This window comes from Aulonocara stuartgranti, assembly GCF_965226115.1.
Source record: "Aulonocara stuartgranti genome assembly, chromosome: 20".
Taxonomy (NCBI): Eukaryota; Metazoa; Chordata; class Actinopteri; order Cichliformes; family Cichlidae; genus Aulonocara; species Aulonocara stuartgranti.
This window is the reverse complement of record NC_138956.1, coordinates 24,819,852-24,833,604: the sequence shown is the minus strand read 5'-3', so window position 1 is coordinate 24,833,604 and position 13,753 is coordinate 24,819,852. Positions and strand designations below refer to the sequence as shown.

Sequence of the window (13,753 nt, the reverse complement as noted above, 5' to 3'; positions counted from 1 at the left end):
GGATGAGCATTCTGCTGTAATGTGCGGATCTGCTATACTCTATCTGGTTTTAATCACTGCATGCTGTTTTGTTAATAATCCCTAAAGAGCCGCTCATTCTCAGGGAAACCGGATAGTAGAGGGTCTTTGTTTTACGCTTTATGAAAAAAGCCATCACTCGGGTTTTTCTTATGTTATTAGATACTGACATCTGAACGTCTGTGTAAACCATCAGTGTCACGCAAGCACCGTTAAAAGTGATTTGCTGCAAAACTTATTCTCATATTAGAAAATCTGTCCTGTGCTGTCTCATGCTACTCTGGTGTGGAAGCAAAATTACATTTCTGCAAGGTGTCAGTGGAGGGTATTTTATTCCAATTCATTATTAATACACTGTGCAAAACAAAGTGAGACAATGTCTCCTGTGGCATTCTGGCTCTTTGTGGTAATGCCAGACTGATGTGATCAAAAATAAACTGATTCTTAGTGCTGCAAAGAGCTAATTATCTGCTAATCTGCTAATTGTTTTCTTGAATAATCAATTACTGATTTGGTTTGTGAAGCGCAGAAGCGTAAGTAAGTAAACTTTATTTGTGTTGCACTTTTTGAGACAAAGAACAGTCACATGGTGCTTCACAGAAGTGTCAATAAAAACCAATCAACTCTTAAAGAAAAGGGAAACATGCACAATTTAAATGCCGACCTGTTGATGTTAGATTATTTTGACAGAACAGTAATTTAAGGGATTAATCATTTACCAAAATAGCCGCCCAATAATTTTCTCTTGATGAACATTTCAATCTAATTAATTGAGTTTTTGTTTCAGGTTTAGCAAGTTCAGTGAATTAGTGGTTCAGTGAATTATTATAAGCTTTAATTGTCTTTGTTCAAAACACAACACTGTTTAGCTGGGAGCGGGGGAAAATCAGATTAAAGGCGAAGGAAACAGAGGCACATCTGCCAAACATTTTACATCATCTTCAGTCAATAATCAAAATATATTAAATAGTAAAAAACACCTCAAAAAACAGATTTAACCCTGGATAGCGTAACCACAAAACAAATGCTAGGCTTTCTTTTTATATTCATGATAAGTAGTAGGTGGTTGAATACTATTGATGCATTTTTATTACTCTGTACAAGGCTGAGACTGTAGGAGCCGTACAAGAAATCCATTAGTTAGTGGGTGTAATTTAAGCCCGGTACCTTGCATGATTTGCATTCCCATTTCTTTCTCCCTAGTCTGTCCCAACTCTTCGGCACTCTTGCTCCTTAATATAATCTCTTATCAGAAAGATGCAAATAAAATCGTAGTAAAACAATCTCATTTGAGGTCGTGAGCGTACCGCAGTGACAGCTGTCCTTGAAAGACTGCCAGTTTTGAGCTCCAGTGTGTAAAGCCTGGATCTAAAACACATGCTAGAAAGTCAGGCTTAATAGCATATATGTGACAAGAAATATTTAGCCAACGCTTGCAATAAAGAGTATTACTGAAAGTATAAAATCACTTGTGCAATACCATCTGTGGTTTAAAAAGTAGGCGAAAACACGCCTGGTGATGTTATACAGTACTTCCCCTTAAATTTGCAGCAGAAAGCATGTGTTGCAACCATGCCAAAACCACTTTACGTGACAGTGTCTAAATAAATGTATTATTAAGTTGCATTCAGGGTAATGTAGCAGAGCTTGAGCTTGACCCATGCTAGTCACCTAAATTTAGAATATTAGAATAACTAGTGACCATAAAACATTACGACACTTTCAAAATGGTCACCGGGCAAAGTGTTAATGACAACCAGACCAGGCATTCCAGTCTCACCACACAGCCCAGTAGGACAAACACCTATCCTGCCCTCTCGCTCTCATTATGTCTCTCAGCCACGCTCTCACTCTCAAACACACACACTCTCGCCGCTGTATTTGCTTTTTGTGTCTCAAGTTTGGAGCATGTCTCTTTCCTGCTTCTCTTTTTTTCTCTCTCTGTCTCTCTTGCCGTTTGCTCCCCCCCTCCCCCCTCTTTCTCTGTCGTCCCCCCTGAAACTGATCTTTTCTTTCAAACGTATTTCTCTTTGACAGAGATGTGATTGAGGATGTGTGTTTAACCGCTGTGTCCACTGAGGCCCTGAGAGTGCAAGCCTCACTCTTTATTTGTGTGTGTGGTCATTATGAGTTGGGGAGGGCAGTTTCACAGGGTATTTACTGTCAGTGTTAGATGAAGCAGAGAGAGTGTGTGTATGTGAACAATCCTTGTGTGTCAGTCTTAGTGTGTGTGTGTGTGTGTGTGTGTGTGTGTGTGTGTGTGTGTGTGTGTGTGTGTGTGTGTGTGTGTGTGTGGTGGTTTATAGGTGTTTTAGTAGGACAGAAAGGGAGTCAGGGAAAACAGAAACTGTGCAGCTGATAAGAGCCTTGAGGGGTCCGTCTGCTTTTAATCAGAACACACATGTTTCAATTACATATCTACATCCTCTTGCACCCACTTCACTCCCCCCAATCTAGAAACTCCCTTAGAGTGCTGTTATCACTGGAGGCACTATCATTCCTAGTGTGGGACATCTGTCTCTTCCCAGAGGCAGTGCAGTGACTCACACTTTACTCATGCTCATAATGTGCAGTGGAGATGTTCCAGTTTAGGCACTTCATCTGAAAAGACATATTTCTACTCTGTACACAGAAAGCAAGGACCTAATATCCACATATCCACAAACACCACCCTGTATCATCTCGACTACATGTTAAATGGTCTCAAAACTAAAACTGCCTCATATCCAAATATCACTGTTCATTCTTACACTGGACCAAGAAAGGCTCATGTGTATTTTTGCATATAAATCAACTTTTCATTTTCTAAGAGAAATTTCTATTTTGAAATATAGCATATATGTAAGATATACTTATATTATCAAAGCAGATCTTCTACGCCCCTGTTCTGTGTTATTGTACAAAAAAGTGCACCCTGTGCAGAAGCAGTGTGGGGGGAATTAAACACACCCATGATTTAACAACTTGTAGAACCAATAACTTTGTAATGTGAGGGTTTGTTATGTGGTTCTGAATTCAGCCCCAGTGTGACCTCGCTAACCAATCAGAAGCCAGGAAATCCTAGACTTGGGTAAATGCAGGAAAACCAACTAGGCAAATTCAACACATAATTATTACAGCTTTGAAAGTGCAGGTGTAAACATTCAAATATGTAAACATGCAAATATCAAAACATGTAGCTATCAAGTATAAATGAATGTTGTTTCACTTCATTAAGGCCTTACCATTTATGCACAGCTCTCTTAAGTTGCTGCCTCAGGATTTCAATGTAGTTGAGGTCTGGGCTTTGACTGAGCCATTGCAACAACATGATTCTTTTCTGATCCACCGATTCTGTTGTAAATTTGCTGCTGTACTTCAGACAATTGTCCTATCGTTAAGCTTTATCTGGTGTACAGATGGTCTCACATTTGACTCTAGAATACTTTGGTATAAAGAGGACTACATGCTCAAATCATCTACCCTTCACCACCATACTTGACAGCTTGTATAAAGTGTTTGTTCTGATATGTTTTCACTAAATGTGGTGCTGTGCATCATGGTTAAACATCTCCTCTGCTCAGGACATTGTTCCAGGAGTCTTGTGGTTTGCTCAGATGTGAGTTTACAAACCTATGTTGTGCTCCCTTGTTCTTCGTAGAGTAGAAGAGGCTTTTACTCTTCCAAACAAGCCATACTTATTCAGCCATTTTCTAATTGTGCCATAATTAACTTCAACATTTAACATCCTGACTGAGGCCTGTAGAATCTGTTGGTCCACGTCAGTCCAATTTGCTGGGACATCCATTCCTGGGAAGACTTGCAATTGCCTTGAATGTTTTCCATTTGTGAATAATCTTTCTCACTGCACAATAATGATCTTGAAATTGTTTGGATATTACCTTATAACACATCCCAGATTGATGGGCAGCAACAGTCACTTCTTTAAGATCATTGCTCATGTTTCCTCCTTGGCATTATGGTAACACACACCAGAATGAACCAGACCAGCAAAAACTCTACCAAAGCGTCTGCTTTTATAAGAAGTGTTCACACTTGCTGGTGATCAGTTAATCGAGTCCATTTAGCAGTGAGGGTAGTGTTTGTATCACACTACTTCTGCATTTGTTTTAACTATATATGACCCAGTTAAATATATCGGGTGCTGTGGTTCATCTCAGATTGTAAACAAGCAAATTTAAAACCTGCTAAAGAATATTTTTATTATGCTTTGATATGTTAAAAAGCTTAAAATTGGAAGAGGGGATTTTATTTATACAGTGACTGTAAATAGTTTACTTTGTTAATCCCTAAAACGAAACTGCCATGTTGCAGCAGCAAATACACACAAATATACCACAAAAGTAGACGTAAGGCCAAAAGATCAAGAAAATACATGCATGCAAGGTACTAGAGTCCTAAAAAGTAATGAATGAATACATGTGTAAAAAATAGAATATATAAAGAATTTCAGATATTTGAGATACTTCTACTGTACAATAAACTCAGAGTGTGCAAATAAGCACAAGAGTGATTGTGCTGTGTGTTTTTATTCTCCTTACACTTTCTAACTGCTCTACCTTGTGTGTGTGTGTGTGTGTGTGTGTGTGTGTGTGTGTGTGTGTGTGTGTGTGTGTGTGTGTGTGTGTGTGTGTGTGTGTGTTTGCTATCCCTAAGCTGATTTTAGTGAAAAACTGTTCACAAATATAAAGCCCTTTCATTTTTTTCTTCTTCTCTAAATTAGAATCCATTTCTTGTGCTGCTGTATTCTAAGTATACAGCCGGAGGAAGCATATATGTGCATAAACTATTTTCATCACAGTAATGCAATGTGTTTTAATAGTTGCTTGACAATTTTAAAAAATAAGACAGGCTTTGCAAACACTGGCAGCATGTGCTAGTATGATAAATTTATTGTTGACTTTGTTCTTTTCACCAGAATTCAGACTGATCATTTCAAATTCAACCAAGGTCCAGCAGATAAAAACCTCTCTATAAGCTCTGGCCAGCCAAATCTTATTTCACCTAGACAGACATCTTCAGCTGTCAGACGAGTCACGCCCACCCAACAGTTTGCAAGTGCTGTGCATGTTTAACCTGTGCATGTGGGCTTGTCTCAGATCAGCGGGTATGAATTGTATAGACTCTACAAGCTGCTGATGGTTTTAGTTGCCAAAATATCTTCACGTAGGCAGTGTAACACTCAGACTTGATCTCACAAAGATATAAATACAAGCAACAGCATGCTCACACACGCATCATCATTTACCAGTCTGAGTGTTTATTGAGAAGCGCTTTGTTTCATCTCAGCAGATTTGGCCCTGTGTGACCTCTCTGCTGGCTGTGTTGTAACTGTGGAATGAATGCATCTGAATGTGACTAATCATTACTTCCTTTTATTAAAGCTAAACTTTGATGCCTGTAATCAGGTCTGTCTCTCTGCACTGCTCTCCAAATGAATCACAAACCAAACTTTTGAAAAACACTCTTCCCTGAATTGGAGTTGATCACAGGGAGTAATTGTACAGAGGCGAAAACAGGCTTGATTTGGCAATATTTTGTCCTTGTTTCTCAACTCTTTTATGTGTATGTGTGTCACAGATGTATGAGCTGCCTGAGCACAAGGTGGAAGTGTTACTGGGACCAAAACAAGCACCTATGCGTCTCCAGTAAAGATGACGTGAATCAAAACCTGCTTGAGGTGAGTAATGTGTTTAATCCACCAATCAGATGCCTCGAGGAGCTCATGATATTAAGTTTTCTAGTAATCAGAGCCTCGGTAGTAATCCAGACTCCACTGTCCAAAAACACTAAGTGTTCTGTAATGGTCTGAGTCCAGACGGGTTAGGCAAGAGTAATGATGTGGTAATTCAGTGTGATGTTACAAGTGTCACAATTACACTTCGTACGAATGTGGAAACCAGCTACAAAGTCTCAGAAGGGTTTGGTTTTAGAAACTCAGACCAGGCATCTTAAGTTTCTGTTTTTGAAATGTTTGTCTGAGAGGATAAATGGAGTTGCTGTGCTTTGATTTGGGCTGGAAGTAATTTGACTGGTTGCTTGATACCAGCGAAGAGTTAAATTAACGCCTACATTTTCCACCGTAGGTTTCTATAGCCCTTTATTTTGCAGCTTGCCTGTACAGTACAAATGAAACTGTATGTTTGCCAATGTCAGCTCCCGTAGGGTGTAAAGTATTTTGTTAAAGCAAACAAATCATCAAATTGTGTAACATGTTTGGCACAAGAGAATGAAATGGCTGTAAAAGTGTGAAATTTATCTAAAGCTTCAAGTGTAGCATTGCTGAAGCCAATTGAAGCTCCCCAGCCACTGTCCTTTTGGACATAATCCTGACATCATCAAGGCCTTCGAGGTCAGCCACTGTATTATTTCTGTCCCCTGTGTAAATTTATTGTGTAGCCAGATCCCATGGCCTGCTTGGCCCAGCAGACTTTGGGCCTCGGGGCACACACAACTGGTTCCAGTTAAAAAATGAAAGGATGTGACTCAGTCCTGTGGTCAGCTGCTGGTCAGCAGTGTTTAAGTTTTGTATGATCATGAATGTTTAACACTCGCCTTTATTTCACAAGATCCCCAACAGAAGCAGACAACTGATGTAATAAAGACATCACAGCATTTTTTTTTTTTTTTTTTTTTTGTACAAATGCAATAAATCCCAGTCGGGTGTGCTGTTTCAGATCCCAAGAAACTGATAAATAAACAAGCCAAGCACAAGAAACTCTTAGTTTTTAAGCCAGTTTTTATAATTAAAATTCAAGGCTCTTTTTAAACCTGTAAAAAGGTTATTTTGATGTAGGTCAGACTGACATGATGAGGTGGGTTTTTCCCATTCTGCTGAGCTCATCGCACTGTCCGGTGGGTCTGCTTTTCTAATCCCTCATCATCTCTCTATTTGAAGCTGTTGTTGTTTCCTTTAGAGGAAGGCTTCACCCTCTCATTTCCTTCTCATACAGATAAACAGGACAGGTATTTTGAGGCACGGATGTGTGCATTGGAGCTATTGTTTTCTTTAACTCCTATATGTCACTTCCTCCCTCTTCACCACAGAATGCCGCTTCCTGCCCCAGCCTGGTTTCCTCTGAGGTTCCTCCATCGCCATCAGGAATGGTCCAAGACTTCACGTTATCCCTCAGCAACATCCAGGAGGTATGACACACAGCCTCCAGCTATAGAGCTGGACTTGGACTTTGTCCAAATTGCGTGTTGTGAAAATGATTGGAATAAAACACAAGCATATGGTGTGTTTGCTTCAAGCTGAGTTAAACACAGATGGATATTTGTGTGTTGTGATTTGGGTCAACGAGTGAGTAAAACTGGAGTGATCTGCTTGTTGTAAGACGGAGATTAAAAAATGAAGAATGAGCGGTTGTCTTTATGCTTAGTTGCTCGCTGCTCAGCTGTCTGGGCCCACCGTGCCTCTGGTGACTCGCTGAGTTGTGTCTTTGTCAGCACAGCGTACAATGTGCAGTCGGTCTGAGGCAGCACGCACACACAGAAGGCAGCGGCTTTATTTTGCATGGGCTCATTATAAATTCAGCTAGTCCTTCCAGATCAGTTGTTCAAACTCTTATTCTCATTCCTAATCCACATGGAGCCAGCCAGATGCCGATCCTGCATCGCTGATAAGGACACAACTGGTATCTGCTAAAAATTCCAGTGCTGACTGGTTGCCAGGCGTGGTCAGTCACACGCCTAACCCAGGCTGGCCTCTCAAGCCGTCTCCTGGTGTGTTGCTATGGTGACAGACATTGAGTCACATACACCCCCCCCACACACACACACACGCATACGCACGCACACACAGTCTTCCTTAGGGCAGCGTGAATGTGATTGGCCATTCACGCTGTTTATTATGAAAGTTTATCCAAACTGACATTGTTTGACTAATGCCTTCAGATTGTCGACAAGTCAGCAGAGCAGGAAATGTTCTGCCAGTCAAATTCATTCTCCCCAAAGCATCACCATCGCTCGGATCCTTCTGGGTTTTGTTTAGAATTTCAGTTTGGTTCCCACACTTCTCCGTAAGGACAAACCTAAAGGATGTTTAAACACGGTCTCACACAGCCTCTCTGAAGCATTAATGAACAAGCAAGAGGTTACAAGTTTGTTTGCTGTTATATTAGTTCAGATCGAACATAATTCCAGGAAGCCTTTCAGTAGCATTTCATTGCAAGTGCCCCACCACCCCACACACAAAAAAAGAGCTTCTCCGGTGTCAAAAAGTACAGCGAAATAGCAGAGGCCTGGAGAGACTGAGTAAAGTAGACCAATTTAGGGTGGCTGGATTCACAGACAAATTACTTCTCCCACTTTAGGCACTTATCCTTTACTGCTCTTACCTATCTGAGCTTCTTTACGATCTTAACGTCACACATCTTGGCTCAGTAAAACTCGGGGCTTTCATTTTGTGAAGAATGAATTCATATTCATTACTCTGACTCCCAGATGACTTGCTGAGATGTGGGAGTCCAGATGTTTATGAATATGAAATTTGAATAGATCACATTTTTCCTGGCAGGGACAATTATTGTGGGTTATATCAGTTTCCTGGTTCTCTTTCCGAGTTGTCAATTGTTACCAGACAGTGATTGAGACAGTGAGAACAGCATGTTATTAGGTTTTTTTTCTGCTGTTTTTGAAATGCTTTACTTTTTTTTTTAAAGTAAGTGTTTTTGCGTAACAGAATGAGAAGCTGGAGTGTGACTTTGGAACAGAGCAGCGATATGAGGCCACATGGCTGAACAGCACGACTGTCAAGTGTAGTGGAGTGACGGTAAGTACAGACGATGACCTACCAGAAATGAGCGAGTTTGCCAAGTCTGAATAAACATGCTTAAAGCTCCGGCGCATCTACTGTGCATTTACTGGTTCAGTGGGTTCATTATTGTTAGCTTTAACGCTTATTTGTAACTTGTTTTTGATGTAATTATTTTAAACCCTTGTTTAAGACTTGGCTAGAAACCTATGATTATCTAGAGCATCACTAAGTGGAAGCAAAATTACATACAATAAAGACACGAGAACATTGAGGACATACCTGTTTTTGCTGATGCCGTCTTCCGCCCTGTCTATTTAGCTTTCCACTAATCAGAGGAGTCAGATTTACCACCTTAACCTGAGGAGGCGAGGAGCCTTTATCAGACATCGAGAGGATGTATTCATTGACAGCCCCCAGCCTATGAAAGGTAAGATATAAAAACCCATAATTATGTAGACATGCAGAAAAAAAATAAAAAGAAAGGAGTAGATGAAAACACAGCTCTCTGCTCCATTACATTTGTTTGCTCACCTCTCATGTATTTGCAGTGTAATTACATCCCCGCCACAACAAGAAAAAAGATGTGACATAGCCTCCACTGTTGCTCCCAGAATGCATTTCACCCATACCCAGATGTGTTCTCATGAGATTGATGGGTTTTATTAAATACGTAGAAAAATAAAGATTCCCGTACAGGGACAAACAGTGTGCGACTACCTTTCACTTGCAGTAATAGCAGTTTGTGTATTACAACACATAATTTGCCAACAACCAGTAATTTACCATGATGTTATATCCTGCTACCGTCTAATTACACATAATGATTGGAGAACATAGTGAGCTGCAATTTTAAGGTGTTATCAATGCCTCTCTCAAGCAATGTCCGCATGTATTGTAGCAAATATAGTTTGAGCTCCATGACAACAGTGAGATGATGAAAACTGACGTGTGTTGTTGAACTTGGCAGTGTTGTCTATAGTGCAGCTACAAGCCAGTTTTTGCCTATCCCAGTCCCAGATGTGCTGTTTGCAATCCATGTGTCTACCATGTGAACAACAGCCCTGGGCCACTGCCAGACACTCCGTGCTGTTAACAGGCAAGACGGTCGCTTTCTGAACATGCAGTGTCATCAAATTTTAAAATGACACACACTTTATCACACACATACAGGCGTGCACGCACTGTAATATGCACACAGTCAGCTGCACAGATGCACATGCGGTGATACAAATGGGAGTTCTCACTGGGAGGCACACTGGAACATGAACGTAATCATCTGTTTTCCCTGGCTTTGTTCTCCTCCACTCCTCTAGCTCTTTCTCCTTTTTTACTGGTTTATTTTTATAGCTGTGAATATATCATCCTCTAACTCCCTATGCTATTTATTTAGGGCACGCAGCCCATAGCTTCATAAAAGCTCTAAAAGAAAATACCTTGAAGAGTGTACATTAAGTTGACCAGTCAAGGCAAACAGAGTTCAGTAATGTTTTCTCACAGTAGTAATTGCCTCTATGTCTCTCCCTTATCTGCCATATTCATCTAGTGGAAGTGTACAACTGTGGTGTGGGTAGCTCGGACTGTTCCCAGTGCTGGGGTCGGGAGGATCAGGGACACCTCTGTGGCTGGTGTGACAGCATCTGCAAGCCAAGGGATGAATGTCAGCCAATCAGGGATCAGTGTCCTAATCCTGAGATCCATGAGGTAAGTTCAGGGGTTAAACGTGCAGGACTTTGGGCCACAAATGCTTGCATTCATCCTCCTGCATCCCTCACACCTATGGTATTTAGGCCATGTAATGGTAAATCATGAGGTCACTCACATGGTCTGGCAACCCAGATTGTCTGTCAGTCCAGGATCAGCTGCTAAGGTTTTGTTTGAACCTTATTAAAGCAGCTCATTCAGTGATAAAACTAACAGTCACATAGCCACAGACCCCAGGAGACCCAAATGAGTCGACCTGCAATGACTTAGGAGGCCATGGGAACACCTTCTGCACCATGTAACAGCTGTACATAAGCAAACCATGTGGACTGGGGCATGAAAGCTATGTGTGTAGGACCCTTTATGTATGAAACCACAAAGGCTAAAAGGAAAACAAATCAGAACCATGAGGGACTTGAGATTTTGCAACCACAACAAGAGAAAAACCGCACTGCTAAAAGGAATTAAGGAGTATTTATCTTACACGGGATCTGACTGCAGTCACGTCATCATGATTACTGCCAGGGTTTGCGGAGCTCATTTGCATGATCGTATTCATTTGTTTTTCCAACTGTAATGGGAGCCTATTTAGAGTCATCTTCCGAGCCTTTTCTGCCGCTACCAAGCATTATATCAGCACAGCTTTGGTAGGCGGTCATGGGAAGCATGGCTCACATGAGACTCAGTCGGCCTGAACTTCCTGTAGATAAAACCTGGTCGGCAAGCAGAACAAAGCAGGCGCGCAGACACACACTCTCTCACATACACACACGTAAGCCCACAATCTGTCACACAAATAGGCCATATTGAAGCATTCACGATTATCCTTCATTCTTTGTAGCTGTCAGCATACTGTGACTAACAGGATGCTCTGTGAGAGTCTAACTTATGTGGACTTCTTACATGACTGAAGTTAGCTGGGCTGAGATTCAGTATGTGTGGGTAGACTCTTGTTGCAATACTCCATGTCTCTCTCTCTCTCTCTCATACACACACACACACACACACACTCCTACTGGCTCTCTCAGGAGAGCAGGCTGCAGAGAGGATACTGGGGTTGTGGTTCGGTGGGGTGAGTGATGCAATGCTTTGGCAGCCGTGTTTTCCCAGAGAATCCACAGGGGTTAGAGCCCAAGTCCTCCAGCTTATAGAAAAAAAAAAGCTCCGCTCTCCCCAAACATTCAAACACACTCAGACTGCAGCAGCTCTTTGTTATATAGTCCTTGCGACAGTGCTGCTAAGATAATGAAACATGTTTTTCATCGCTCTGGCTTTGTCACGTACAATCTCTGTCACAAGGTACTCACACCAAAATATCAATAATACAGAGGAGGATTTCATTATTCCCTAAACTTTGCCACTTAGCACCTAATTGAGAAAAATGCTCTGATCAATTCATTGACGTAAGACAATGGAGACATTTATTATTAACTCCAGGGGCTCTTTATTTTCATGTCATACCTAGACTAGTTCAAGGAATTAAAAAAAAAAAATCCATTGATTAGAGGTACTTTGGCAACCAAAACAGGAACTGCAAAACATAGTTCACTCACAACATGAAAAGAAAAGGAACAGAAGGACTTGGGTGAGACCTAAATGGTTTGGGAGAGAGGATGGAGAGCTAGTTGGACAAAAGACAGGGTGGAGAAGGGTACAGTATAGTGAGAAGCTTTTTCCTGTTTTTGTCCTCACGTCCTCCTTGATTAGTCTGATGCAGAGGAAGTCGAGTGAGGAGAGGAAGATGAAAGCTCTGACCTCAAAACAATCCCCCCCCAAAAAATGAAAAGGAAAACATGTGGATTTCATTAGGTAGCTGGTTTGTTTGGTGCAGGTTTATATACATGCATGTACATTTGGAGCATGTTTCATTTGAATACGAGAATGTGGAGTAATTTTGTTTAAAAGCTCCAGCTTTCCTTCTGGAGCTTTTTGCTGAGGCACATTCACACCCTGTGATCTCCCAGGAGGCCTGGCAGAGTTTGCGCTGTAAATCAGGACTCACAGACTTGTAAGAGGTGTAAATGAACAGCATGCAAGCTGATGTTGCTGTCAGGTCTCAATGGCACCGCAGGGACGCACTACGCGCTATACGACGCATAGTGATAATAAATAACTGCATATTGCCGGCTGCTTTTCTGTGTTTGTCTGACATACTACAGTGTGCGTGTGCACAACTGCGCGGACAAGCATTTATATGCTGTTTGTGGATTACATGTGCGTGAAAGAATGTGATGTTTTTGTTAGAGGAAGTATATATACTTGGTGTAAGTAGACACGGGGTGGCCACACTTAATGTCTGAAACCTTAATATAACCGCAAAAACATTTGCACCATTTCCTGCAGTGTAAATCTCACAGAAATACGGTAAGTAATGGGCTGGATTCCAACAGTTTGTTTTCACACCATAATAAAAGTACCACATTCACTCTTTTCTCAACCGCCTCCCATTTTAGCTAGGAAATATATGGTTTATTTATCTGTGCTGTCAGTCTTGTGGGTTTCGAATTATTTGAATGCAGGGCCGAGCCTTGTCCTCTCACCTAGACCAAACAGAAGTCCTGTTTTCATTTTTCAGCTCAGTTTCAGATAGAGCCGGAGCCAGGCTAATAACACAGAGGGGTCACCGTGACCTCGGCTCAGCCAGAGGGACATCCAGAAAAGCATGCGCACTGCTGGGATAGCTATGCTACAGTGGCAAGATGATGCTAGATTGCTTCTGTCTGGGCGTTGGAGATGTTATCTGAGAAAGTTGAGTTTTCATGGCGACTGGAGAAGTGACAGTCCTCTTCTTTTCTTTCTGTGGCTCCAGAATGGAAAGTTAAGAGACCAAAAGTGAGGGCTGAAATGATGCGTGAGAGTATGCCTCTGAACAACAGCAGAAATGGGACTAAGGAATTTGACAGAGCAGACACAGGAAAACAGATGAAAGGGAATAGTGCTGTGCATTAATTCCCCTGTTGAGGCTTTGCTCTCTCACCACCACCATCAGCATTCACTTTCCTCTCGACAATCAGTCCCCTAAATTGCCTCCCCACTCATCCACCTTTCTGCTGTGCTCTACACCTCGGCTCTCTCTGTCTCTTGTGGGATGTGAAGGGGGCTCTTAGTCTGCTCTTTATTTGCATGTGCTGTAGAGGATTAGAGGCTGAAGAGTCTCAGACTACCGCAGTTAAGAGTCTGCTTTGTGTGTGTGTATACCTAAAGTGTGTGTCTATTCAATTAGATCTCAGTCTTCAGCAGAAGAACACTTACATGGGCCCTTATCTCTGTGTGTGT

The 13,753-nt window shown here is 41.6% G+C and overlaps 1 protein-coding gene across 1 annotated transcript in view; it reads left to right on the top strand.

Moving 5' to 3' along the window:
• The window catches only part of plxnd1 (plexin D1), a 73,489-nt gene that overhangs the window by 25,828 nt on the left and 33,908 nt on the right, over positions 1-13,753 (top strand). The window contains exons 8-12 of the mRNA XM_082518095.1: positions 5,599-5,698; positions 7,066-7,164; positions 8,702-8,791; positions 9,095-9,203; positions 10,320-10,477. Coding sequence (XP_082374221.1) covers positions 5,599-5,698; positions 7,066-7,164; positions 8,702-8,791; positions 9,095-9,203; positions 10,320-10,477 — 556 coding nt within the window. The remainder of the gene's footprint in view (positions 1-5,598; positions 5,699-7,065; positions 7,165-8,701; positions 8,792-9,094; positions 9,204-10,319; positions 10,478-13,753) is intronic.